The following is a 25,592-nucleotide window of genomic DNA, read 5'->3' as shown; positions in this document are numbered from 1 at the left end:
ATGGTCCTAGGTGTATGTGCAAACCTGTAGGTTCAGGGAACTGCATTCAGTATCTTGTAGTAACCTATCATGAAAAAGAATATGAAAACGAATATATGTATGTGTGTGTATGACTGAAACATTACACTGTACACCAGAAACTGACACAACATTGTAAACTGACTATATTCCAATAATTTTTTAAAAATCTGCAGGTTGAAACCAGTGCCTTTGTACCTAAGCCATAAATGCACGGACTGAACACTTGAGTGAAACCCACTCCCGCTGGGTTGAAAAATGTGATCTCCAACTGAGGTTGATCAAACAACCGTTAGAAGTTAACTCCACCAAACTTCAGTGGCCACGTCTTTAAAAGCTGCAAAGGTTTGCAGTAGGGATTAAATAAAAGCCTTTGTCCAGGGATAGAGAAGCATCTCCTTGTTTTTCTTACTGTTCTGGATGTGTTTCCAATCTACACTTTATGATAATTTGGGGGGGGCGGGGTCATAGTTGTTGCAAATATCCCTTAACCTGTTGTCTTCCTTTTGCTCACATTCAAGGTTTTTGATGACCTTGAACTTAAAGTGGTTACACTGTGGAATTTCAGTCTTTTCTTTGTAGTTTCTTTAATTGCTTTTAAGCTTGGTCTTTGTCCAACCCAAAATTTAGATACTCAACCAACATTTTCTTCTCCTTTTTTAATAGTTTGACTTTTATTTTTTGAACAGGTCAAAGGGGAGGGTATAGCTCAGTGGTAGAGTACACGCCTAGCATGCATGAGGTCCTGGGTTCAGTCCCCAGTACCTCCACTAAGTAAATAAATAAACCTAATTACTTCCCCCTCAAAAAGAAAAAACAAAACAAAAAAACACTTAGGTCAAAATGGATGGTGCAATGCTATGATCTGATTAGCTTTTTCATCCCAAATAGCTGGCCAGTTTTCCCAGTACAGTTTATTAAGTAATTGCAAGTTTGCTGGTAGGAAAAGCGGAGAGTAAGCCGAGGGCAAGGTGAGATGGATCTGGCCCGCAGGTGGGAGCGCCTGGCATGAAGAAGGCAGGCCCTGCCTCGCCTCCGGGAGGGACGCCACCAGCTCAGCTTCCCACGGCACATCCTCCCTAAGCCCCCACGGCCCTCTGCCTGCCCCCACCTGCCACCCACTCTGTGACAGCGTTGCCTGCTCCCTTTTAAAAGTGCTAGTGAATTTCCTGGGAGGAACTACTGCCAAGATGGATTCCAGGCATTACCTGGAGAGGTCCAGAATCTGGGCCAGGGCCCCCACCTCCTCCCGAGGGACCGCTGCTGACTTCCCTGAAGACCCTGGCCCTCTGACCACCAGCTGAACGTGGCAGGTGGATGACCACGGAGCTTAAAGCTGAGCAGACCGCTCACCTGTTCTGCTGCTAACTCACATTACTGAGGAGAGACCAGGGCTACACAGAGGCGAAATTTTACTCTGGCTAAAGCCACAGACCGTAGAGTCCCAGGCACTTGAATTCGAAACCTTGAAATTTACCTGCCAAGCCGCCTTGGGTAAATTCCTTACCTTTGGTGAGTCTCAAATTCTTCTGTAAAGCAGGCTGATAAGAACAGCTCACCCCCCTCAGGGCACAGGTGAGGATCCCATAGGATCACCAAGCCCTCAGCGCTGCAGCTGTTCCTGTTTGAGCTAACGACTTTATCTGCTCCAGGTGAGTTCCCAAGCTGGTGTCCCAGATACAGAGCCACAGGGTCTGACTCGCATCTAGGGTCTCAGTAACGAACGTCCTTCTGGGATTCACCTTCCAGCAGTGCTCTGCACCCCTTCACCCCCCCAGGGGTCCACCTGGTGACTCATTCTTCAGTATTTATTCAATAATAATAGCCCTGGCCCACCGTCACACAGATAAATCTCAGCTTGCCCAAAGGCCAGGGAACAGCTGTGGATTCCCACCTCCAAGCAGACGCAGGACTTTAAAACATGAATGCATCCTCTGCGAGGGAAGCCTCCCAGGTTCCTTGGTAGGTAACTTGGAAGACTGGCCCTGATCTGGGGACACAGACCTGTGTCTGTGAAGGCCACCTCTCTGAGCCCTGCACCCAGAACATAATGAGCACTCTCACTCAGCCCACTCATGCCGGTGACAGGTGACAACCGTGGAAGTCATGTCACAACGGAGGTGCCAAACTGCTGAGTCCCACTCTCTTTGCAAAGGTAGAGCTGGAAAGCAAAAATGATGCAGAAAGACTCATCAGGGAGTGAGGGCTGTTTCCGGAGCACAGCAGTGGGGCTATGGACAAGAACTCAGACGCGGCTGGAGCCCGGCGGGTCACAAATGCCGTGCCGATTGGGGCGCCCGGCACTGCCCCATGAACACACGCGTGCTCTCACTGGGCCCTGTGCCCACCTGAGGACGTCCCCGCATCGCAGGGGTGGAGATGCAGACGTGAAATAACATGCCCAAGTCGTGGCAAAGTAGTCCTAGGGGCTGGATTAAGTTTCTTCCCAGCAAAACCTTGAAAGGGGCTACAAGGGGCTGGAGGAAGGGCGGGGAAGTGAAAGGGGCCAAGGACGGAAGACAAATGCCTTCGTGTGATTCTCCCCGGGGCCCCGACACGGTCTGCACGATTGGAAGAACAGCGGCTGGGGGACTGAGGGGCTGGGGAGAAGGTATGGATGCGTGGGAAGGGCAGTGGATGGGGATTCTGAATACTGTGATGGTGGATACACATTTGTCTGACTTTGTCAGAACGCACAGAACCACACCACAGTGAGGCCTAGTCTAAACCACGGCTTCCAGTGAACGCGTCAGTATTGGCTCATCAGATGTAAAAAATGCACCATAAATGTAAGATGTTAATAATAGGGGAGACGTACGCCTGGAGGTGGGATATCCGAGAACCCTCTGTCCTATCTGCTTTTTTCTGGAAACCTAAGACTGCTCCAAAAAATAGTCTATTCATTTGTTTTTTTAAAGTGACACAGCTTACTGTTTTGCAAAAGCAGGCACTGAGCAACTGGTTAACTGTGGTTCTGTTTAAAGGAAAGTAATGGAGTGGAGTGGTAGAAACATGGTGCACTGACCCCAAGTGTAATTAAAAACTCTTCTCTCCCGCACTTGCCCCCCCCAAAAAGGATCAGAAGCATACTTCATCCATGTATTTCAACCCGGTATTTTATTGTTCTGGTAGCTGCAAAATATACAAATTTCCAACAGGCATCCCCTGTTTGAAAGCTCGCACTGCTTCGTCCCAGGTAATTAATTCGGACAAATTTATACAGATCACAGAGAAATCAGAAGTCACACGTAAAAGGCCCCAAAGCCAACCAGTCAACGCGACCCAGTCTATACAGCTTCCCATCTTCAAGATCCCTTATACATATTAAATAAATAAATAGCACATCTGCTATCAAAATAATAAAAAAATAAATTTCAAGTATTAGAAACGAAAACGTCATTGGCGTGGTTCAGTTTTTCTTCTCGCCCCTCCCCCCCCCAATGAAGAGCTTCGCCCACGGTCTCAGGACAGAAATAAGGAGAGAGCTGAGCCCGCCCATAAACAAATATGCAAAGTTTAAAATATTGGTCCCAGATGTTTTTCAAGGGGTCGGGGAGTGAGAGTCAATGGTCGGAGCAGCAGAAGCCCCGAGACCGTGGCTGAGACCCACCCTCCGTCCAACACCTCCGGCCCGAAGCCAGGTCACTGGCCTCCAGCCAGGCCGCCCTCTGCTCTCCCCCAGCCTCCCGTCCCCGCCCCCACTGATGCTCTGTCTCCCCAGCGAGGCCCTTGCAAACGGATGTCCCGGGTCAGGCAGAGCCTGCCTGGTGTGTGTACTGATTTGGGGCAGTCAGAGGGAGGGGGAACGCGCCTTCATACAGCCCCCACTCCTATCAGCCAAAAGACTCAAAATTCAGGGTTGGCTCCATCAACCGGAAAGAGAAGGAACCAGAAGGTAGAACACAGGAGAGTCATTCTCAAAAACAGAGCAGCAGGCTCCTGTCTAAACACACACAACCCTCAGAGACACACATACACACACACACACACACACACACACACACACAGTCTGACATGACGGCAGGAAAGTAACCCAAGTCTTGAATGGACAGACAGACAAACAGACATCATCTCAGGCAGATGGCTGATTCAGGGAAGGGGGCACTTGGATGGTTTGGTGTGAAACCCACAAACCTGGTTGGAGGGTGTCCGAAACGCACCCCCACTTCCCACTTAATCTCAACCAGAGAAACGTGCATTTTCTAAAAGCTCCTCTCAAACAAAACAAAACTCAAAACCGCTCTTCTCTCCTCTCCCAGCTCCAGCTGTCTAAACGCACCCCCAGCGTCACCCCCAGGGAATATTTCACAAGCTAAGAAGGGGTAAGGATGTTGGGTCCCAAAGCAGAAGGCAGGAAAGGATGGTGACCTTTGGCACCAGCTCTCAGAGATGCTGAAAGGGGTCATTTGGACAAACTCTACTGCTGAGTCCAAATCGTTTCTTCTGGGCCTCAAGACACACCCCCATCCTCCCCCTGCCACCCCCCAGGAGGCAACAGGGGAAACCAGCAGGCGGAAACTCCAGGTGTTTAGAACCACGTGTCCACAAGCCCTGCTTTGAACCCCCCCAAAACGCCACAGGTGCCACGAAGGCAAGCTAGGACATTGTCTTCGCCGAATTCCCCAAGCGGCCCAGGGCCACACCCGGCACACAGTAGATGCTCGGTACAAACAGGGGACTGAGCTGAATCCTGCCGGGAGATGGTGGACAGCCTCTTGCAGAAGGTGGCCGCGAGCAAAGGCCTGGCTTGGGCCACTGTCCCCACTTGGGAAACACAGGAGTTGATGAATAAGGAGGAAGCCAGACCCTCATCTTTACACCATCACCCAGGGTCAGTCTTGCAATGATCCCAATGCTCGTTCCCCGCCATTCTACTTGGGGGTGGTTCCCTCCAAGCTCCCCACCCCGTGGGTGTGCCCGACTCCCACATCGTTTCAGAGCTGCAGCCCCCTAGGGCACAAAACCCAAACATCTAAGTTCCTGAACAAGGTGTGACTTTCAGGTCACACGCTCTGCCACAAAAAAGTGCACAACCCAGCAGCCCGGAGGGCGCCACGTCCCAGGTGGGAGAGCTCCGACTCAGGTGGGAGAGTTCCCTGGGAGGGGAGAACCTGGTGTTATTTCAGCCAAGTGTTTCGTCTCGTCTCTGCGGCCAGACTGTCCCACAACATCTTCAGAGGCAGGACACAGACCTGGGAAGGTGGCCGAAAGGTCGCTGCTTGGCTGAGCAGCAGGTCCACCACTGGGAGGGCTCCTCCCGCGGACCCCAGCCCAGCACGTGCGGAGTCCTCCCTGCACCATCCGGACCAAGATGCACGAAGAGCCCCCTCAAAGTCTCCCATGTCCCTTAATCTTCAGCAGCCGGGATCTAGGCCCCCTTTAAGGTCAGGACTCCGGGGCCAGCGTCACCTCCCCAGCGGGAACGCACAGAAAAGAAATGAACAAAGCAGCGCGGAGGCGCCGACGTCCGCCTCCCCTGCGCGTGGTCCTCGCCAAGCTTCATGGGGGCGCGCGGGGCCAGCGGCCCGGAAGGCCCGGGAGAGCGCGCTGGGGCCGCTCCTGCGCACCGCGCCCGCCCCGCTGCGGGGCGTCCTGGGGGTCGCAGGCGAAGGGCACTAGCTAAGCTGCAGGCGCGGGGACAGGGCGGTGCCGGCGGGGCTGCGTCAGTGCGTCCTGGAGGCGTCCGCGCCGCTCGGGGAGCCTTTCAGGTTCTGCTTTCAGAAGAAAAGAGGGGGAAGCGGGTTACCACTCTGGGGGACGAGGTTTGGAAAGCCATGCGATCCACTGAGACGCCCCCACCACTCCCCACAAAGAACACGGCTCGGAAGAACATCGTTACCGAATGGGTGGAAGGTGCCTGGCCGCCCAGGAACTTGGTGGAGGTTAAGCCCAGGATCCCAGGGAGAAGGGCCGGGAGGCGGCCTTTGGGGGTATGGGGAAGTGGGGGAGCGGGCAGCTCTGGTGGGTCCGAGCTATCCTGGGGAGCACTGTGTGCCAGCACCTAGGGACCCTCCCACTCTCGGCTTTTTAGAGTCTTGCCCCTACTCGGGGCACTCTTGCTAGCCTCCGCCAGGCGGAGAAAGGCGGTGCTGTTCAGGAGAAGCATGGGAACTCTCCTCGCAGCCTGCCCCAAGCAGAGCTGTACCACAGCCCGAGGGGCCCAGATTCTAGGAACACAGTTCAGATGCTGGAACTCAGATACCGCCTGATGGCCGACGTGGCCGGGCGTGGCCCGGGAGGACCCAGGCAAGGGAGCCAGGCAGAGAAGGCCTGTCAGTCAAGCCCTCACCCGGTTCTAATAAAAGCGATCCCACTCAGAAGCCCCCCACCAGTAGGAAGCTGGCCAGTATCAAACCCCTTTAAAAAATGGTTTTGGGTCAGCTGGGGACAGGTGACGGCTGCCGCGGCACAGCAGGCGTCTGCTTACCCACCCTCCTCAATCTGCCCCACAGAACAGGGAAACAGTATTTAGAAGTGTTGTCTTCCATCTTTAGTGTCTCCACCAAGACTCTCTTAAAGGGGCGGCAGGGAGAGTGGAACCCAGGCAGAGAGATAAGCGTCACCGTGGCCCACTCCCCTCCCGCCAGAACAGAGGGGAATCGGGGGGCTGGCAGCACTGATCTGAGTCCTCTCTCAGCTGGACTCGGGAGCCCAGGTAACTGACCCTCTGACCACGAGCAGACGGCCCAGCCCCGTGGGTGCAGCATCTCCTGGGAGAGCCCCCAGCCTCACAGCCAGAGAGGACCCAGCCAATCCAGGGTCAGAGACAGAGGTGCTGGCGTGTCCCTGCGCAGCGGCTGCCCGCCTCCCCCGGGACAGCTCACGCCCGAGGCTGGAGCACCCACAAATGATGGCAACGCAGCAAGGACACTGGGGACCACAGGCACAGGCCACAGCAGATCACTCACTCATGGTGCCCCTGGCTCAGGGCGCATGGAGGGAGAGGAGGAAGTGGGAGAGGATCTCCAGACAATGGTGCTGCTCTTAAAAAACACACAAGGCCCGGGCACAGGGTGTATGAGTCACAGACTTCACAATGGCCAGTGCTCAGGCAGAGCGAGGCGCCCGGAGGGCTGAGATGCCATGACCCGGAGAGACGATGTGGGGGGATGGGGGGGACATGCACGGAGCCATTTACCTTTCCAAGGTTAGTAAGGAGAAAACTTTGAGAAAATATGACAGACAGTTCGTCTTTCAAGCATAGTAAGAGGGGAAGGAAGAAACATGTTGGGAAAGAAAAACAAAACAAAACATCTTTAGTAGCATTCTCTTCTTAGTGTGCATCTGAAATTTAAAACTCAAGGATGCATCGTGCGTGCCAGAGGGTCCCGCGGCCGCAAACACCAGTGCAGCCCCTTGGGGAGTGGACTGCAGGGTGGGCTCTGCATCCGACCCGGCTGTCATGCCTGTTTTACCAGGACACCACCATCACCAGCATCCTCGGGCCACAACCCGAAGGCCCCGGGGGCGCCCCACTCCCCAGTCTCCTGGTGCTGCTGCTGCTCCCGAGAGGAAAGCCCACTGGCCTGTGCAGGAGGAAACAGGGTGGTGTGCACACCAGATGTCCCCACCAAAGCACAGGGCACCATGGCTCCCGCAATAACAGCTATTGCCCACCAGGCACTGGCCACATGCCAGATATTTTGCTGAGTGCTACAACCATATTCTCAAAACACCTGGACGCTGGGATCCCAGAGGGTGATGGATCCAGAGAATCCATTTTTGCTGAAGTGGAGGGACTCTGGCCACAGGCATGCTCAGCTTTAGAGCCGGGCAAGTTCAACCTCAGATGATGGGGGAGACGTGCCCGAATGGCCCCCTCCCAGCAGAAAGATTTCTTTCCTGGCCACATCGGTCGTAGGTCAAAAGGAACAGGATATGCATAGATGCAAAACCATAAGGTTCCAAACACAAAGGCTGGTTCTCACACAAGGAGAACTCTTCATCCTGAAGGTACAACGCCTGGCTTCAAGGGGTAACAGACTCGGGACTGTTACTCTTAAGGCTGAGTTGAACGGGCAGGGCCACCATGAAAATAAACACATCTCAGCCAAGGGAAGCGGCTGCGAGGGAGAGACGGCAAGAGCGAAAAAGAAAATCAGACCGCTCCAGGCTGTGCCCCGCGGTGCAAACGCTGGGTGCCCGGGACAGGTAGGTGAACAGGACCCGGGCTGTTCTCGAATAGGCGGACAGAAAGCAGCCAGCCTTCGGGGCTGGAAGAGCCGTTCCAGGCTGGTTCAGCTACAGACCAGCTCGGGGGCAGTGGGCAAGAGACTCGCCCTCATCTGGGGCCCTGCGACCCCCTGGGGTCGTCTCAAGGACCAAAGACATGGGATGTGTACAGACACATCCTCCGTGAGCCATAAAGTGACGAAGTGTATTTTACCTAATCCAAGCACAGTATCAGCCCGGCAAACCTATTTTCCAAGAACAAGCCATGTTTCAAGTTTATCAGGCAGAATGCCTCAATCTGCTGGCTTCAGTTTCGGCATGAATTAGTCCAGGTAACCTAACCAGTGGAAGGGAAGGTGGGGTAGGTGTGACTTGAGGGGCTAGGGAGGTGACGATACTTCATGGTGGTTGTTATTAACACGGCGTTATAAAGGCCTCGGTTCCTTCTGTGGCCGGGGACCACCGGGGCAGAGGAATCGCGGAATTATCCACCAGCTGAATCGGACACTCTGTGCAGAGAGAAGGCTGCCCCCCATCCTGCACATGACATTACGGGAACTGGTTCTGATACAGGACAAACCGAGCAGAACAGCGGATCCCAAAGGGCCTCTCCAGAGTGTGGGGGTCCTAGAGTGTGGGGGAGCCATGGGGGGTCCCGGCCAGGACAGCAGGGAGAGGCTCAGGGCTCCATCCCCACCTGTCCTCCACTATCTGTTTTGCAGACTAGGCTCTGGGTAAACTTTCCCTTCAAAATGAAAGGGCCCTCCTGCGGGGAGGAGCCCAGAACTCCAAAGACCACAGCTGGCGCACACACCTAGCTCCCCCCTAAAACCTGCCTCCAAGGGGGAAAATGTAGATTTACTCCCAGCCGCGGACCACCGCAGTAACCTCGGGCCCCGAGAGGGAGGCAGAGAAGGCAGCTGTGGCCGTGGCAGCAGGAGGACAAGGGGGCACTGAAAACCATCATGACTTCCTGCAGCCTTTTCTGCAAATTCACCGATCCGCCCCCCCCCCACCGCCCGTGCCCATCCCCATCCTGCAGATTTCACAGCAACTGTCTGCCATAAGCGTCAACGTTTTAACAGGCGGGAGGCCAAACTGGCAAGCAAGGAGAAAGAGATGCAAACAGCAAAAGTAGTCAGAGAAAAATACTTACAAACAGGCTTTCCCTAGCAAAGGCTGCAGAGAAAAAAGGCAGGAGAGAGAAGTGAGTCGAGGGACAGGGTGAAGGCTCCGAGCCGTCTGGAACCAGGACATCCTCCACAGGGCTGGCCTGTCAGAGCCCAATGTCCCCTGTCACCCGGGGCGGCACGGCCTCGCAGGCCACCCAACCCAGCCCTGCCTGGTCCCCACAGCGTCTGCGACTTCGGCCTCTAAACTTCCAACTCTGACCCCACCGTTCACACGGAAACAGGATGTCACTGACACACCACTTCAGCTCTCAGTTTTCATAAAAAAAAAAAAATCTGACTTTTGACCTGAGAGGAACATTAATTAGATACCTCCAGTCAGTCTACCTCCCTCGTTTTAAAAGATAAAGAGACTGAAAGCCAGGGACGTGATGGGACCTGAGAGTAAAATCCTACAGGCAGCGCCAGGGTGGACACCACCACGTCACACGCTCAGCACAAACCACCTCATTGATCAGCCTTTGGTGCTGTTCCCCCATTCCACAGACAAGAAAACTGAGGCCTGAAGAGGTCTGATGACTTGCCCGGGGCTGCACATCCCTTTTTCCCCAACTTGTCACATTTCCAGCCAGCAAGAGACTTAAATGAGTTTCAGGGGAAACACAGGAAGTCTGTGGGCCAGCACCCAGCTCATTTACGAATCTAATTCAAACTTTTGCCGGTGATTTACGTATAAGAGAGCAGGCGTGGTGGGCGGAGATGGGGGAGATCCCCAGGCGGGACCCAAATTTGGGCCCAGGGATTTCTACGTCTCACATACTGGCAAAGATTCTCAGGTGTCACAGAGGAAAAAATTGGTTTTCTGAAAACTAAATTTTACTGCCCAATAATAGCCTTTATCTTTCAGCCTTTCATCCTTATAGCGAATGAAATAGTCTAAGAATGAAATCTAGTTTCTGCTCTGCTTTGGGTTTTTTTTTACTTTGTTATATGAGAAAGTGGCTACTTCCACATCCTCCAGCCCGGGTTCCAGCCCGGCCAAGCCGGCTCCGGACACGCTCCAAGGGCCCCATCTGACAACAGCTTCTCCCCATCGGGAGCAACGCTAAGGGAGGAAGTAAGGAAAACTGCTCAGCATGGGGACAGAAAAGACGTCCCTGGGCCACGCAGAAGCCAACAGCCCAGAGCTGAATGGAGACCCCTGAACTGGGGGTTGCCTTCAACTTTTAAAATAAACTATTAACGAGTGTGAATGGGTCACAGACATTTGGCCATTTCTTGGCTCTGCCCACTTCTGCCCCGGGTAAGACCATCTCCTCTGAACTCACAGCCATGGTGACAAGGACAGATCTGGGGGCCCCACACTCAGAGGGGGCACCCCATGCCATCTCCCTCCACCCCGACACGCAGGCTCAGGTCTCGGGCCGCCACCGCCGCCCCACCGGGCACATGCCTCCCCACCGGGCAAGCTCTCCCCACCCAGACATGAGACTCGACTCAGGAAGGAGACAGGGGTCAACGCACTTGTCCGGGCAGCTGCGTGGGCACCTCCGGGGGCAGGCAGTTGGGCAGGGCAGCGGAGGTGGAGGCCACATGCTCCTCAAAGCTGTTGATACGAGGCTTTTTGGTGGGCTCGGGGCTGGCTAGTGGGGTGACACTATTGCGTCTCATGAGCGGGTTAGGTCCCTTCTTTGCATCCTAAGCAAGACAAAGACAAAAGAGAGAAGGCGACAGTTACGAGGAGGGGGAGGTAAATAAGCCAAAAAAAAAAAAAAATCCAAAACCACACCAAACACATTCTCTGCTTTTGGAATTGACTGAGACCACAAGCTCGACCCCAGTGACTGGCCCTGGACCGTGGGGCTGTCGTCTTCCCCTCTGTCTCGCGGTTAGCAAGAACAAGGGATGCCCTCTCCCCCCGAACCCCTTCCCGATCATTCCAAGACACCCACTCGGACAAAGGCGACAACTGCAAAGCAGGCAGAGAAGAAGAGCAGGACAGTTCTGCACAGACAGTTACGCAGCAACAGCGGGTAATGAGGTCAGGGGACCCTTGCTGCCAGCCTCCAAGGACTCGGGGCCAGGGGAGCGGCTGGGCGTGAGGCCGGGGCAACCACTGGGGGCGGCAGGGGGGCAGGGGGGAGAGGGTGTCGGTGCCGGACCCCATCCCGCTGACCTTGAGCCAGGATCTGAGCACCTCCTGCTCCCAGTGACTACACCCGGTTTAGGACAGGAAACGCAAGCCTCAACCCGCCAGGACACCAAAGACGCAGAAAACCGCCCGCCAGGGCCGAACGCCAGCCTTCCGATCAAGTGACATCTCCATCGGAGTGGGGACCTCTAAGTCCCCGGGGCCTGTCACTCTATTGTAGCCTGTGGCCCAGGAACCTGAGTTGGGGTCTGTCTCCATCAATCCCCTGCCCTCTTCTGCACAGTGAATTGTTCAGGGGCCACCAGTTCGGGTCAAACCCCAATAACAAGGCTGCCGGAGGGTCTGGTGGGGAGGCCACTGCCCCTAGAGAGAGAGCAAACGCACATCCCACTACCCCCTCTCAGAAGGGCGCCGTTAGAGCCAAGGGAAGCCGTCCGCCTTCATTTCGGTCACCCAGCCAGGCAACTGCCGGGTAAGCTGGGATTTTAACGCCAAAATCTTCTGGCCAAGCTCCTTGGGTACAGGGACATCTCCTGCACAGAGGGGAATGTTACACTCGGTATAAAGGAAAGGGCCGGACTGATGCTGGCAAAGCACTGGAGTTTGACAGTCGATATAAAGTAAATTCAAACTTTCTTTCATAATGTGAAACATACGCCTGGGCAGAAACCTGCTGCTGTTGGGAGGGCCGGCCAGGCTGACCACCGAATTCCAGAACTCCCAGGTGGGGTCAGATGCAGCCAGGCACTGGGGTCTCCCGGAAAAACGTCCCATCCGCCACTGCTCCCGTCTCTAACTCCCAAACCCTACCTGGGCTGCCCCAGCCCCACGCCCTGCTCTACTGTTACCGCCTTCCTGGTAACTCGGTATCTAAGTGCACATGGTCCGCTGAGCTGATTGGTGGGTCCTGTTACCACCAGTGACTCTGGAACTTGAAATCATTTAGCTGCCCCAGAGGAAAAGGTAGCGGTAATTGTGCTACAGTTATGTCTAAAAGAGCAGAATGTCTTCCTCCTCAGTGCTCACTTCTCAGGTCAGGTGGAAATGGGGGACGAGGCATGGAAAGAAAGAAAAGGAAGACGATGCCAAGAAGCCACCAGACAGGCAGGGCAGGAGCACACAGAGACGGAGAAAAGGGAGGGACAGTCACGAGGGCCATAGTTCCAAACGAGCTGTTGAGAATCCACCGACAGACACAGCCAGCCTGGACAAGCAACGCAGTCTCAGGGCTTCGCAGGTGCTGGCGCCCGCGGGCCCTGCCACTCAGCGGGCCCGTCCCAGACGGAGGGCAGGTGCGGTGTGAAGGGCGGAGGCCACGAGCTCGCACTCACCTCTGACCTCTCCCGGTGCGTGCTCACTGACTCCACATTCAGGTAGATGGATTCGACACGGCAGCCTGGGCAGGGGCGGGGAGAGGTCGGCGTCCGGTTACAGGGGATGAACGCCCACGGCCCCACCCCTACCCCAGCGAGGGGACAGGTCTCGGAGGGGCTGCGACCCACACTCACCGTAAGCGACAGGCGTCAGCTTCAGGACGGCATGAAGGGGGCATTTCAGGTAAGGCATCTCCTCTGCGAAGGAGGGAAGGGCCCACAGTGAGACGTGAGACTTGGGACGAACATTCCCAGGCCCCAGGGAGAGCTTCTGCCATGTGGGGACCCTCAGAGGCCTGGCTGGGCAGGGCGCCCCCCCCTCCCACTGGGCACAGGCCCTACTGCTCGAGCCGGGGGCCCTACAAAAGACACCCGAAAGGACAGAATCGAAGCAAACTCAAACCCCCACACAGAGAGCTGGAGTAAGGGTCATTTCCCAGACAATGTAGGTGTGTCCGGGTCCAACTGACCCTCGGCCAGACAGGCACTTAAGTTTTATAAGTTTTCTAGACTGTTTGCTCCTCAGAGGTGGGCTGCCTCCTCCCCACCCGACCCAATGCCCCTGAGATGTGGGGAGACAGGGCTTCCGGAGGCTGGTTCTCCTTTCGGGGCAGTGATGGCTCCCAGCCCTCCCCGCCCCACCGGGAGAAGAAGGACCAGGCACCTGCGCTCTTATCCAGGAAGTAGGCCAGGAGGCAGCGCAGGACGGCCTGGTGGCAGATGACCAGAACGTTCTCCTGCCGCTCCAGCTCCATGATCACTGGCTCCAGGCGCTGGACCAGGTCCTGGTAGGACTGCAAGGCAGAGGGACAGGGCGCCACGTTGGAGCAGAAGCCGTGTATCCCCAGCCAAACCTCTCCCATCGTTATAAACCAGAGAACAAGCGACTGGTCTTCAGTCAACCCTCAGTCGGTGCGTTAGTGCTGCATCCCTTATGGGCACTGGGGGACCCACCCCAGCGGCCCTCTGAGGAACAGGGAACAGTCCTGTGTTGGTAAGGATGTGGAGAAGTGATCCTCTAAGACGCACGTAAACCCTCCCTCCGCTCTCTCCCGACCCTCGTCCGCCACCAGGGGAAGCAGGGCACCAGTCCTGACAGACACTATGGCATGGAGGAGCCTTGAACATGTTACACGGAGCAAAAGACAACAGGGTGTAGGATTCCACTGATGTGAAATGTCCGGAACACACACTCGTGCTGGCGGGGGGGCGGGGTTGGGGAGGGGGATTCGGACTGACCATTAAGAGGCTGGGGTTTCTTCTTGGAGCGAAGGGATGTTCTAAAATTCATGGTGACGGCTGCACAATATTGTGAATATACTAAAACCCACTGAACTGGCTAAAATGGTGACTCTTATAGGATGTGAATTTTACCTCAATAAAAGGAAACTGAAAAAGAAGAGGGTGGCGTGGGATTTTTAAGACCACCAAGGTTCCCACTTGCACTGGTCCCTCTCTCACTAACCAGGTCCCAGGGAACAAGGACTGGGGTCAAAACTAGGGACAGTGCCCTGGGTTCAAGGGAACTGACATATGACAAATGCTGATCTGGTACAGACAGGACGGTGTCACCAGGCAGACCCCAGAGCACTGCCTGCACCTGGACCCGGTGCCCTGGACAGCTGCTCACTCAGCCCTCCCCTCTGCCAGCAGGGATGCAGTCAGCACCAGTGATGTGATGATGTGTCTGCCATGTCACCACAGTGGCGGGGGGGGGGGGCCCTCCTGTCCAGTGAATCACCGTTCAGGACCCCTGGTCTTTCCCTCATCATTACATTCGTCATCAGAGAAACACCTCTCTCCCCACTCCTCGTGGGAAAACACACCTGTGCTCCTCTCAGAGCTGTTTATAAGACTCAGCTCAGGAAAACTCGATTCAAAGGCAGAAGTGCCAGGACGAGCATCGGGACAGAGGAGGAAGGTGGACGATAGGGCCCTACCTCCCCGTAGTCACTGCTAACAGGTCCCTCTGGACCCCAGCAGCGCCCCCCACGCCCCCACCAGCTGGACCCCGGGGCCTCAGAAGGACCACCGGGAGCTCCTGGCCGCAGCCCAGCCCAGCCGCCCCGACCATCACTCGCTGGCGCAGCGATCACCGGCCGGAGACGGGGACTGGGACGCGAGCGGTCGCACGCACCTCCCCGGTCGGGTAACGGTAGTAGTACTTGTCCTGCTCGCGCAGCGCGTACTCCTCGGGGTAGGTGTCCCGGATCTCCTCGTAGGTCATCTCCTCACAGACACCCTGGCGGAAGCACCCAGACGTCACTCCGGGAACACGCCCCCCACGGCCACCTCGACGCGGTCAGCGCAGCCCAAGCGGGGGTGGGGGTGGGGGTGGGTGGGGGTGGGGGAGGCTCTCGGGATTCGCAGCGGACCCGAGGGAGCGGCCTCCCTGCCCTCCCGCCCCCGCGCCCGCCCTGCGGCCACGCCAGACGCGGACTCACAGCGTCGATCTCATTGAGCGCCTTCCACTGCTCGTAGGGCAGCTGCAAGGCCTCCGCCGTCTGGATGGTGCTCTTCAGCTGGCTGGTCCACACCCTGAGGTCCTTCAGGTTCTGCTCCTCCACAAACGTGCTCAGGGCGTTGGCGAACTGGGAGGAGAGGCACGGGCGCGCTGGGCCTCCGGTGCTGCACCTCCCGGGGAGGCGGCGCCCGGCTGGCTTCCGCCCACGTCGGGGACAGTCACACACGGATACACACACACCTAACCCTCCCCACGGGCCCAAGAGAGTCCCCCTTCCCACACATACGTACACACACATATGTAGACACACACACGGACTTACACACATACATATATATGCACAGAAGGACACACGTACACACAAGGACACAGATATACAACAAAGACACACAAGCACCGGGACACACACTCATACACCTACACACAAAGACCCAAAGACACATGCGCAGGGACACGCAGCCCCCACCCTCGGCTACCCGCCCGCCCGCGCCCCACCTACCTTCCTGCCCCTGCTGGACAGGCCGGAGTCCCCTCCTATCCTCCCCTGGAGGTTGTGCTCGCTCTCGCCGTGCCGACACAGGTAGATGGTGCGGGGCTGCACGTGGATGTTCATTAGGTAGTAGACGATCCGGCTCTGGATGTGGTCCTGAACCCTGTTCACCAGGAACCGCCGGCCCACGTCGATCACCTTGATCAGGGACAGGTCCCTGCACGGGAAGGCAACCAGCTGATCAGAACACTGGAGTCGCCACAGCACAGCCCCGCCCCCCCACAGAGACCCAGCTCAGCCCCCTGCAGACCTAACCCCATCCCTGTGGAGACCCAGCCCCGCCCCCTGCAGAGACCTAATCCCTTCACTGCAGACCCAGCCCCGCCCCCTGCAGGCCCAGCCCCGCCTCCTGCAGAGACCTAACCCCAATCCCTGCAGAGACCCAGTCCCCCCTGAACTACAATGCCTCCTCCAGCACAGACCGCACCTCTTTTCTCTAGAGTCAGGGGTCTGGGTCTGCAGTACCCACAGCAGAGAGGGGCTGGCCAGCCTCCCAGAAAAGAGGGAGAGAAAAGCAAGATTATGGAAAAAAAAAAAACAAAGGAAGTATGGAAGGAAAGTAGCAAGACGGGGATCAATGTTCAATAGCCACACTTGTACGTTGGGTCTAAAATATTTACCCCAAAGAGGTAGTCAAGGAGTTTTTCAAAGATATTTTCAAAGAGAGTTTATAAAATTATCCAGGAGCAAACGTTTCATGGGAACGTCAAGAAAACATTCAAAGCCCTAAGGCAGGTGGTTCAGATCGTCACCTCTTGGGAATTACCTGTCACATTTATCGGGGTCGAGGGGCTGGTAGCTGGCTTCATAGCAATTAATTCTCTTCATGAAGTCGTCCATGGCTTCTGCTGAGTTGCAATCTTTGTAATCCGGGCTGGAGATTTTCACTTCCTGTAACACCACAAAGAGGCAGCTGATGAATCACGCTGGAAGGCTTTCTGCTGAGATGAAGCAGGATTTGGGGCTTGCAAACGGGGAAAAGCTGGGACGGGCTCAGAGTGACGATGACCCGACCCAGCGTTTAAGAGAAAAAAACAAAAGATGTGGCCGGGCACTAAATCATAACCTGATGATACCCCGAAGGGGGGGGGGGCACCCATGGCAGACAGAGACTCGCTGCCTGGAATGGCAGGACAGGAAACCCACGAGGATTCAGTAGCCAAGTCACCACCAGACAGCTCAGCCCGCAAGTCAACCAAGTCTCCCTAAACCATCTGTAAAGTTCCCCCACCAAAAGGAGGTTATCCTTGAGCAAAGATGCACTCAGGAGGTACTGGAGATGCCCTGGTCCCATGTGCCAGGCACGATGCTTCCTTCACCGCCCACAGACGGGCGGTGCCCAGCTGATGCTTCTCTACCTGGACCACACACCCAGTCCTGTCCAAGGTTTGCTCTCATGGGCCGCAGACAGAAGAGAAATGACTCTTGTGCCCGCCATCCCCTGTAACTGAACAAGAGGCCTGACAACCTGACAGATTTCAGGGAAACCCAGAATTTTTTAAATGCATGTGCTCTTTTCATCCTCAATAATGACCACAGCCGTGAGAGAGGCAGGGACTCTGCACAAGGACTCTTCCAGTCTGGGAAGATGAAAAAGTTCTGGAGGCAGGTGGTGGGGATGGTTGCACAACAACGTGAATATGCCAGGAACCACGGAACTGAATTCTTAAAAGCAATCATAATGGTCAGGTTATATTATGTATATTTTACCACAGAATACTACTCAGTCCTAAAAAAGAATAAAACCATGCCATTTGCAGCACCATGGATGGACCTGGAGATCATCATTCTAAGTAAAGTAAGCCAGAAAGAGAAAGAACAATACCATACGATATCACTTATATGTGGAATCCAAAAAAAAAAAAAAAAAAAAAGAAATGAACTTATTTACAAAACAGACAGACTCACAGACATAGAAAACAAACTGATGGTTACCAGAGGGGAAAGGGGGTGGGAAGGGATAAATTGGGAGTTCCAGATTTGCAGATACTAACTACTATGTATAAAATAGGTAAATAACAAGTTTCTACTGTAGAGCGCAAGGAACTATATTCAATACCATGTAGTAACCTACAGTGAAAAAGAATTTGAAAAGGAATATATGTATGTATGTGTATGACTGAAATGTGATACTGTACACCAGAAATTGACACAACGCTGTAAACTGACTACATTTCAACAACAAAATTATATATTTTAGCATAATTAAAAAAAAATCTAAGTTCACAGATTCCTTTCTCCAGCACAGCCTCCCACATAAAGAGCACAATGGAAAGGCCTGGAAACTGCAAAGCTGCTCTGAGGCTTAATCAGAGGAAGGGACTTCTGAACCCGGAGGGTCAGGGCACACGGATGCGCGTGTCCCCAGAGTACGAGCTGGATGGTCAGCTTCTGGCCAAGCGCGTGGCAACTGCTCACCGGGGAAAAAATGATTTTGCAGCTGCATCTCACTTCACTACCAAAGGGGACTTGGGAGACGCACACCCCAGAAACATAGAAAAACCCTTTGTTTAGAGCATGACCACTCCTGTTTCCTCTTACTTTGAGCCTCTGGGGCCGCTGGACTGATTTCCACCATTTCAATAGCCCTTCCTGAGAGATGAACTCACTTCTGAGAAATGTTTGCAAGCAGTCTTGCCTGGAGGGAAGGCCCAACACCAGGCGTGAAGGCCTCACATTCCTTTACAGGATGCACAAGTGTCTGGGGCAAAACCACAGTGTCCCCTGCAGAAGTGTCAGCCCTCCTTTTCTTTGTGGGTAACGTCTGACTCTGATGTATTTAAGCTGGAGAGAAACCAACCTACAACAGGAGAAGGTGACTTGTGGTGAAGTCTTCATAGAAACCATTTCTGTGTACGATCTCTTGCTAGCAAGTCACATTTAAGAATTAATCAAGTTAAGCGGCCAATGACCCTCCACTGAGCTGGGCAACTCCCCCTTGGCACGGGGAGAGGAGCAGGAAGACAGTTTTACCACCCCTCTTCTTCCCAGACTTGGGAATTCCGACTTCCATCCGTCTGCTGAGTCTCAGGGGCTTCTATCAACCCACAACCACTCTTACCCATCAGGGACCTCAAAAGCAAAAGAGACCAGCCTGCTACCTCCTCTCCCATCTGAAGGGGTGAGCCATCCTTTGCCCCAGGCAGCCCCATCACCAGCCAGCTGCCAAGCTACCCACAGAAACTGTTCCCGGTCCCCCGATTTCTCTCCTATGTCCCACAAAGACTGCTCTCTGCCTTGATAAAGCCAGTCCAGGTCATAGAATCTGCTTAAAGACTGCTCTGCACATCTGACTTCCCAGACAAAACCAACCACGTTCTCAGGGTCCAGTGACTACTCTGGGCCATTTGTCTCAGATGGCCACACTGGTGGAGGTCCCGCGTGGTCTTACCATGATGTTTGAGGCTACAACCGTGGGGTCATCGCACACAGACTCGATGAAAAACACCTGGGAGGGAGCGAGACAAAAATGTAAGGGAACAATCAATGTGGGGGCACAGAGGGCCAACTCTGGTGTCACTGTGATGTCATCACCACACTGGAGGAGGAAGGACCCCACTCATAAATCCCCAAATACAGAGGGAAGAACCAGCCGCTCAGTCCCGACCCTCACCCTCCTCAGCAGAGGGATGCGCTCCCCCCTTCCAGTCACAGCGGCCCCTAAGGCCCCCCGCCAGGAAGGCCCGGTCTGCAGGCAGCCACACGAGGGCAGCCGGGAGGGGGAGGCCCAAGCACGGCGCGCGCAGGCGCTCCCGACACCCAGGACCAGCCCGTGCCTGTGGCGCTTCCCTTGCTCCTGAGCCTCTGGCTCACCTTGAAATCATTTTCTTTGGCAAAATGAAGGATCATATGTCTCCTCTCTCTAGTAGTATTGGTAGCATCGAAAACCTGGCAGGGAGAAAGAAGCCCCGTGAAGAGCAGCCAGCTTACCAGTATTTACCGAACCACCAGAGGTCAGGCCTGCCAGGTCCTGGGGCTCCAGGAGACACTGTGCCCTCCCCACCCACCCTCTCCATCCCCCCACTGCCTCTCAAACTCAGGGACCGAAGGGGAGCGATGGGAACAGTCCTCAGAGCAGACGAACAACAGCAACAAGCAGGGAGGACGCTGGAGGAAGGGGCACTGGCTCCCAGGGCTGCAGCTGCCTCGGAGGTCGGGGCCGGCCACACCAGAGGTGGTGCAGGGCACCAGCTGGCCGTGCCGCCCGCCCCGCCGCCCACCTTCCTCCTGGGCCCCTGTGCTGCCCTCGCCACCTGTTTCCTCGCCGCTCAGGCCAGAGGCACCTGTCCCCACGTGAGGCCTCCCCTCAGGGCTCCGTCTGCGCTCCCACAGTCCCCTCCATCCAGGGCCCCATCCCGCTATGGGAGGGATCAGAGACGGGGCTTATTCCCCAGACTTACTGCAATCTGGCCCCTTTCCTTCGTCAGGTAACTTTTGACGTCTCTCAGGGCAGCTAGTGCACACTGCCTGCAACACACGGAAGGAGAACCAGTGCATCAGAGCCGGTCCCTCCGAGAGGGAAGCCCACGCACCCCCACTAGCAGGGCGACTGACGATTCTACTGCTAAGCTGCTCGGGCTGGTGGCGCCATGAGGCCGGAGCCCCCCACACGCAGCTGCAGCCTCCGGAAGTGGTCTCGTGCCGGCTGCGTCGTGAAATCCCCCCAGGGAGCTTTCAAAACACAGATGCCCAGGTCCTGCCCACGGATCCCGCTGCACCCACTCAGGGGGGCCCGGCACCGGGGTCGTGCCAAGCTCCCAGATGATTCTAAATGCAGCCGTCACACTGGGGCTCCCTGGTCAGCTTGGGCTTAAACACAGTCCTTTTCAGATGTAAACATGACTTTCCAAGAAAACCATTTTGTTCATTCTTAATGAGACCTTGTTGGCCTGTATCGCATCAGCGGAATCAGACCACCTGGGAGCAGACGAAGGCTGTGTCTCAGAGGCCAGGAGGCTCTGCTGCTACCCCGCGGGGGTAGGCGGTGCGTGGCTGGCAGCCACACCGCAGGCCGGCTGCCCCCCTCTCTCTCACAAGCTGGCATTAAAGAGCAAAGCAAAAGAGCCCCAAGCCGCGCCAGGCCCAGCAGCCCGGCCCTTACTTTCGGACCCTCATGGCCTCCTCGTTGTCGGGGCGGAAGAAGTTGTAGGAGCTGAACTGCTTGACGGCCTCCCGGCGGTACTCCCCGACGTTGAACACTGCGTGCGAAAGAGAGGCCCCTGAGCGGGCGGCCGGCAAGGGGCCGCTCCCCGCCACGAGCGCGCTTTCCAGAAGAGGAAGCCAAGCCGGCACGGGACGCTGACTTGAACAAGATCCCGGCAAGACCTGGAAACCCGACGGTGGGCTCCACGTTCTGAAGGCAGCCTGGCTCCTCCAGACCCAGCATTGCTCAGCAACCCGCATCCAGGGTGGGTACTGGGTGCTGGGTACTGACTGGGTGCTCAGGGCACAAAGCACTGCGCTGGGCACAGGGTGGGGCGGGGGAGCGGTGCAGGAAATGTGAGAAATTAGTCCCCAGGCTCAAGACATCCCCCGTGTAGTTGGGAAGGTTCATAAAAACATAGTCAACAGTACAGAGCCCTTTTAATGGTCAGTGGGGGAATGTCACTGCTAAGGGCTTTGGGAATTTCAAAGAAAAGATCCACACAGACCGCAGAGGTCAGGGAAGGCTTCTTGGAGGAGGTGAGGGCTGAGCTGGGCAGGATTCAGGGCAGTGGGGAGGAGCTAGTGAGCAGAGGCCCCAGTACAAAGCAAGCTGTGCGTAGAGGGTGGTGGACGGCTCAGCCAGAAAGGAAGGCGCCCCCCCCCCCCACAGGGCCAGCCCCGCCCTCATGTGGTCCTGCAAGCCCAGTCCCCACAGCTGGAGAGGGAAGGGCCGTTTTGGGGGGGGGGGGGATGGAGATGGAGGGAATGACAAGCAGGAGGGCAGCCTCAGCGATGTGACAGCCCTGGCCTGGCCTCACCTTTCGTGGGGACACCAATCCAGTTGAGGTAGCGGGTCAGCTTCTTGGAAATGTAGGTCTTACCCCGGGCGGGCAGCCCCACCATGACGATCACCGTCGGGGAGTTGGTGAGCTTGGGCCCACAGGCTGGGGAGAGCAACACGGGAAGTGTCATGAATGAGGCGCCCAGCAGAGCCAACAACAGGCTGTAAAAATTTCCCACCTCAGCCCAGTGAGACTGGGCCCCTGGAGGCCAGAACCCTCAGGTCACACAGCTCCCTTTTGCTTCAAGGATCGCGTGGCTACTCAGGCTGCACCACAAACCCCAGTTAGACGGGGGCTCTGTCTCCCTCTAAGCAAATGAGCGCGAGGGTGTGGGGGGGACACCCGGCCACTGACAGGCACAGGCTTGAAGGAGGCGCCTCGTCTTAAACTGGATGCCCCAACATGGCCCCATCCTGGGCCGGGTGACCAAACTGAGGTCACGTGTCCGAACACCCCACCATGCCCTACTAGGGTCTGCCTCCCAGAGCTGCAGGCTGGGGACACGAGGAAGCAACGCAACATCCAGGGACTGTTCCTCCTCTCCCGTCCCTAGACTATCAGCAACCTTCTCCATGCAGAGTGAGGAGAAGAAAGAAGGGCCACTGGGAGGCCAGGAGACACCTAGGAGCCACGAAAACCCTGGGCTGGGATCCCCCAGCTGCCAGTGGCCGGGAACAAACAAGTTCCTAGAAAACGCAGGCATTTCCCTGCCCAGCGTGGGCACCTGAGTCAGTCCAGGAAGAACCAACAGGCTTTCCTGAGTCCCCCAGGCAGCCTCCCCAAAAGCCAGTGGGGACAGAAGACACACCTGCTGTGTGCACTGTGGCAGCTGCAGGTGACACATGAGAAAGCAAAAGTGTCCTCGCTGGTGCCTGGAAACAATACTCCCTCCCCCAAGCCACCGGCTTTCCCCGGTCTCATCCGATGTCCTCACGGTGACACTGCTCCCAAGAGCATCCAGATGCGCACAGAGACACACACACACCACACACACGCGCACGCACTCTCAGCTGTGCACATGCATGGAATAGTTCTGTGGGACTCATGCCAAGGCAGCGGAGACAGAGGCTGGCTGATTTATCAAATGGGGCATTACTCTCTACCCACTCGTCATATATGCAAATCTCCTCCGGCAGAAGACACTTTGGGAGGGAAAAAAAAACCATAAAGACACAACAGAGTAAGTATCTTAAGCCAAAAATTCACATTGAAACTCAAACCCAAATAAAGCATTACTCCCTTAGCTGGCAAAGCAGAAGTCACTCCCTCTAGTCCTCTGGTTTCTTGCATGAGATTCAAAGAGCTACCAGGGGGTCTCCCAAAAGTGGCTGCGGCTGGCCCTCTGCCCAGGCGCTCTGGGGTCCCCAGGAGAGCAGGGATACCACAAAACCTGTGGCTAAACCTTGGGTATTACTTTTTCATCCCTCCTCCTCCTTTTCTGGAGGGGGTGGGGTGGGGGGAGTAGGTAATTAGGTTTATTTATTTATTTGTTCTTATTTAACGGAAGTACTGGGGATTGAACCCATGACCTCGTGCATGCTAAGCACTCGCTCTACCACTGAGCTATACCCTCTCCCACCTCCTCCTTTTTTTTTAAACCCACAGCTCATCTCAAGTGCCTTCATGATCCTATAATCACCTGCTCCTGCCTCAGTTCTCCTCTGACCCTCAGTTTCTTCTTCTCGGCAGAACTTTTTAAACCCTCTCAACTCCCATACCTTCCTGCCTGGAGTTCTGCCTCTGCCTCTTCTTCCCTGACAGCACAGGGATCGGGGAAAGTAAGTAGGGAGTTTAACACAAAACTTCCCAAACAGCACTTGTGGATAGGGAGATACACAGATGTCAGAGGGGTCAGGAAGCAATTGTTTGAAGATCCTGGACAGAGGCTGCATTCGAGGGTTCCAATTCCAGCCCTGCTCCCCGACTGAGCTGCTATCCTCCCTGACTGATGTCACCCACTAACACAGCAGGCAGGACAGCTGTTCTCGCCCACCGTCCTGACTCCACAACTCAAGCTCAGAATATAAAACAAACCATTGGAAGAGACTTTGCTGTTGCTCCCGTACCTCCTGCAAGCTTTCTTGCACCCAGAGATGCTCCAAAATGTTAACCTCAAAAAGACGTCACTCACACTGTTTTCTACGAGCAGGTAAGCTCTTCTTCAACGACAAGTTTCGGGGGAACTCATGGAAGACAGACGGCCAAGCTACAGATGTAGGTGGAGTCAGTGCCCAGAACAGCCCGACGGAAGTTTCATGGCTGCATGTCTACAGTAACCACGGCAACCTGCTCCCCCGCGGGCAAGGGCAAACCGAATGCTGCACAGAAAGCCCTGCTGTGACCCTGTGGTGATGCCACCAACTGGGAAGGGCTCTCTGGGAAACAGGTCCACGTGCAGCCCCAGAACACAATGGTGGGCACTTGACTGTGGTTCACTGGACACAAACCCTCTCCTGGGATCACACCAGGCCAGAGGGTCTGCTTAGTTCATGGTAAGAACCAGCGTCTAGGTGAGCTCGCCCCGGCGGGGTGGGCTGAGAGTCTGCGGGGTGGAGAGGACCCAGCTAAGCAAAAACCTCTTTCAAAAGCTCTTCTGTACCATGGGCTGGACGCCAGTCTCGTTCATTACTTCGCACGTACATTTTAACTCACGGCCTAGTGAATCTTTGTGCAGCAAACGGCTCTCCCAACCGCACTTGGTCTCTGCCAGCCAGTGAGGGACTGGGCAGTTTAGCAAATCAGTCAACAACACAATAGCATGGTGGCCCAGAGGGTCTAGAGCCAAGCAGAGTTCGAAGTCAGGCCCCGGCACTTCCTCGGGCCTTGGACGAGTGACTTGCTCTCTCAGGCTCTTTGAACTGCAGGGGTGCTTCACGCAGCTCTTGGGAGGATCAACCACAAGGGAAGAGCAGACGCTTCCCTCAGCAGCTTCCGTCAGTGTCGGTCATGACAGCTTCATCATCCCAGACACGCGGAAACCGACATGTCAGGAGGCCCCCCGTGCAAGCTGTATGGGGCACATCTGGGGCTCACGTAGGCCTTTCTCACCCGAAATCCTTCGCGCACTCGGTCCTCAACTGGTGCTTCTCAACCAGCGGCTAAACCTAACGAGCTTTTGAAAAACAGGATTCTGAGGCTCCACCTTCAGATTGTTTTCCCCCAGAATCTCCCCCAAACGATTTTAATGGGCAGACAGGGCCGAGAATCACTGCAATAAATTATAATGCCGCCCCAAAGATAAGATCAGGATTTCTCCAGAATATTCCCTGACCTTCCCTCTTTAAGTTGGAAAACCATCAAGGGGTCTAAGCCCTTTCTGGGATGAAACCCTTTCGACGAGGAGACAGTACGTAACCAGCTTTATAGATGAGAAACCTGGGTTGCGCGTGGAGGAAGGGAAAACACGTCCCAAATACACAGGGACGGGCACGCTGAACGCTCAGCTATGTGAGGGTGAACAGAAAGGCTCACCAGCTCTTTCTGGCCAATAATTTACTTCCTTGTTTATTTAGCTGATTCACCAACTCGGTAAGCCTCCCCGAGTTACTGTTTGCACTTGAAGGAAGCCGCAGGTTTTGTAAGAAGCAGTTACCATCGTGAGGGAGCAGCAACGGGGCACCCAACTGATGCTTCAGAGGCAGAAATACCACCAAACTAATCAATCTGGGGCTTCCGGCTGTTTTACTGTTCTTTGTACATGAACAGCCATGGTTCCCATGCCCTCTCTTAGTTGACGAGTCTCAGAG

General features: G+C 55.5%; 1 protein-coding gene across 10 annotated transcripts in view; it reads right to left on the bottom strand.

Moving 5' to 3' along the window:
- The window catches only part of PFKFB3 (6-phosphofructo-2-kinase/fructose-2,6-biphosphatase 3), a 243,824-nt gene that overhangs the window by 169,670 nt on the left and 48,562 nt on the right, over window positions 1-25,592 (bottom strand). For 4 of the 10 annotated variants that reach the window (XR_010377916.1, XM_064479311.1, XM_064479313.1 and 1 more), the window contains exons 2-14: window positions 21,823-21,948; window positions 20,961-21,057; window positions 20,260-20,326; window positions 19,673-19,747; window positions 19,251-19,307; window positions 16,626-16,750; window positions 15,809-16,016; window positions 15,290-15,436; window positions 14,983-15,087; window positions 13,510-13,639; window positions 12,981-13,043; window positions 12,804-12,868; window positions 10,845-11,018 (exon numbers count right to left, since the gene is read on the bottom strand). Coding sequence is in view for 9 of the 10 variants with exons in the window: in XM_064479311.1 (XP_064335381.1) it covers window positions 10,845-11,018; window positions 12,804-12,868; window positions 12,981-13,043; window positions 13,510-13,639; window positions 14,983-15,087; window positions 15,290-15,436; window positions 15,809-16,016; window positions 16,626-16,750; window positions 19,251-19,307; window positions 19,673-19,747; window positions 20,260-20,326; window positions 20,961-21,057; window positions 21,823-21,948 (1,439 nt within the window). In the remaining variant the exon portion in view is untranslated. The other 6 variants (XM_064479316.1, XM_064479317.1, XM_064479315.1 and 3 more) reach the window with 6 other exon arrangements.

The sequence above is a fragment of the Camelus dromedarius genome, chromosome 26 (genome assembly GCF_036321535.1).
Source record: "Camelus dromedarius isolate mCamDro1 chromosome 26, mCamDro1.pat, whole genome shotgun sequence".
NCBI lineage: Eukaryota > Metazoa > Chordata > Mammalia > Artiodactyla > Camelidae > Camelus > Camelus dromedarius.
This window is presented reverse-complemented; position numbering and strand designations above follow the sequence as displayed.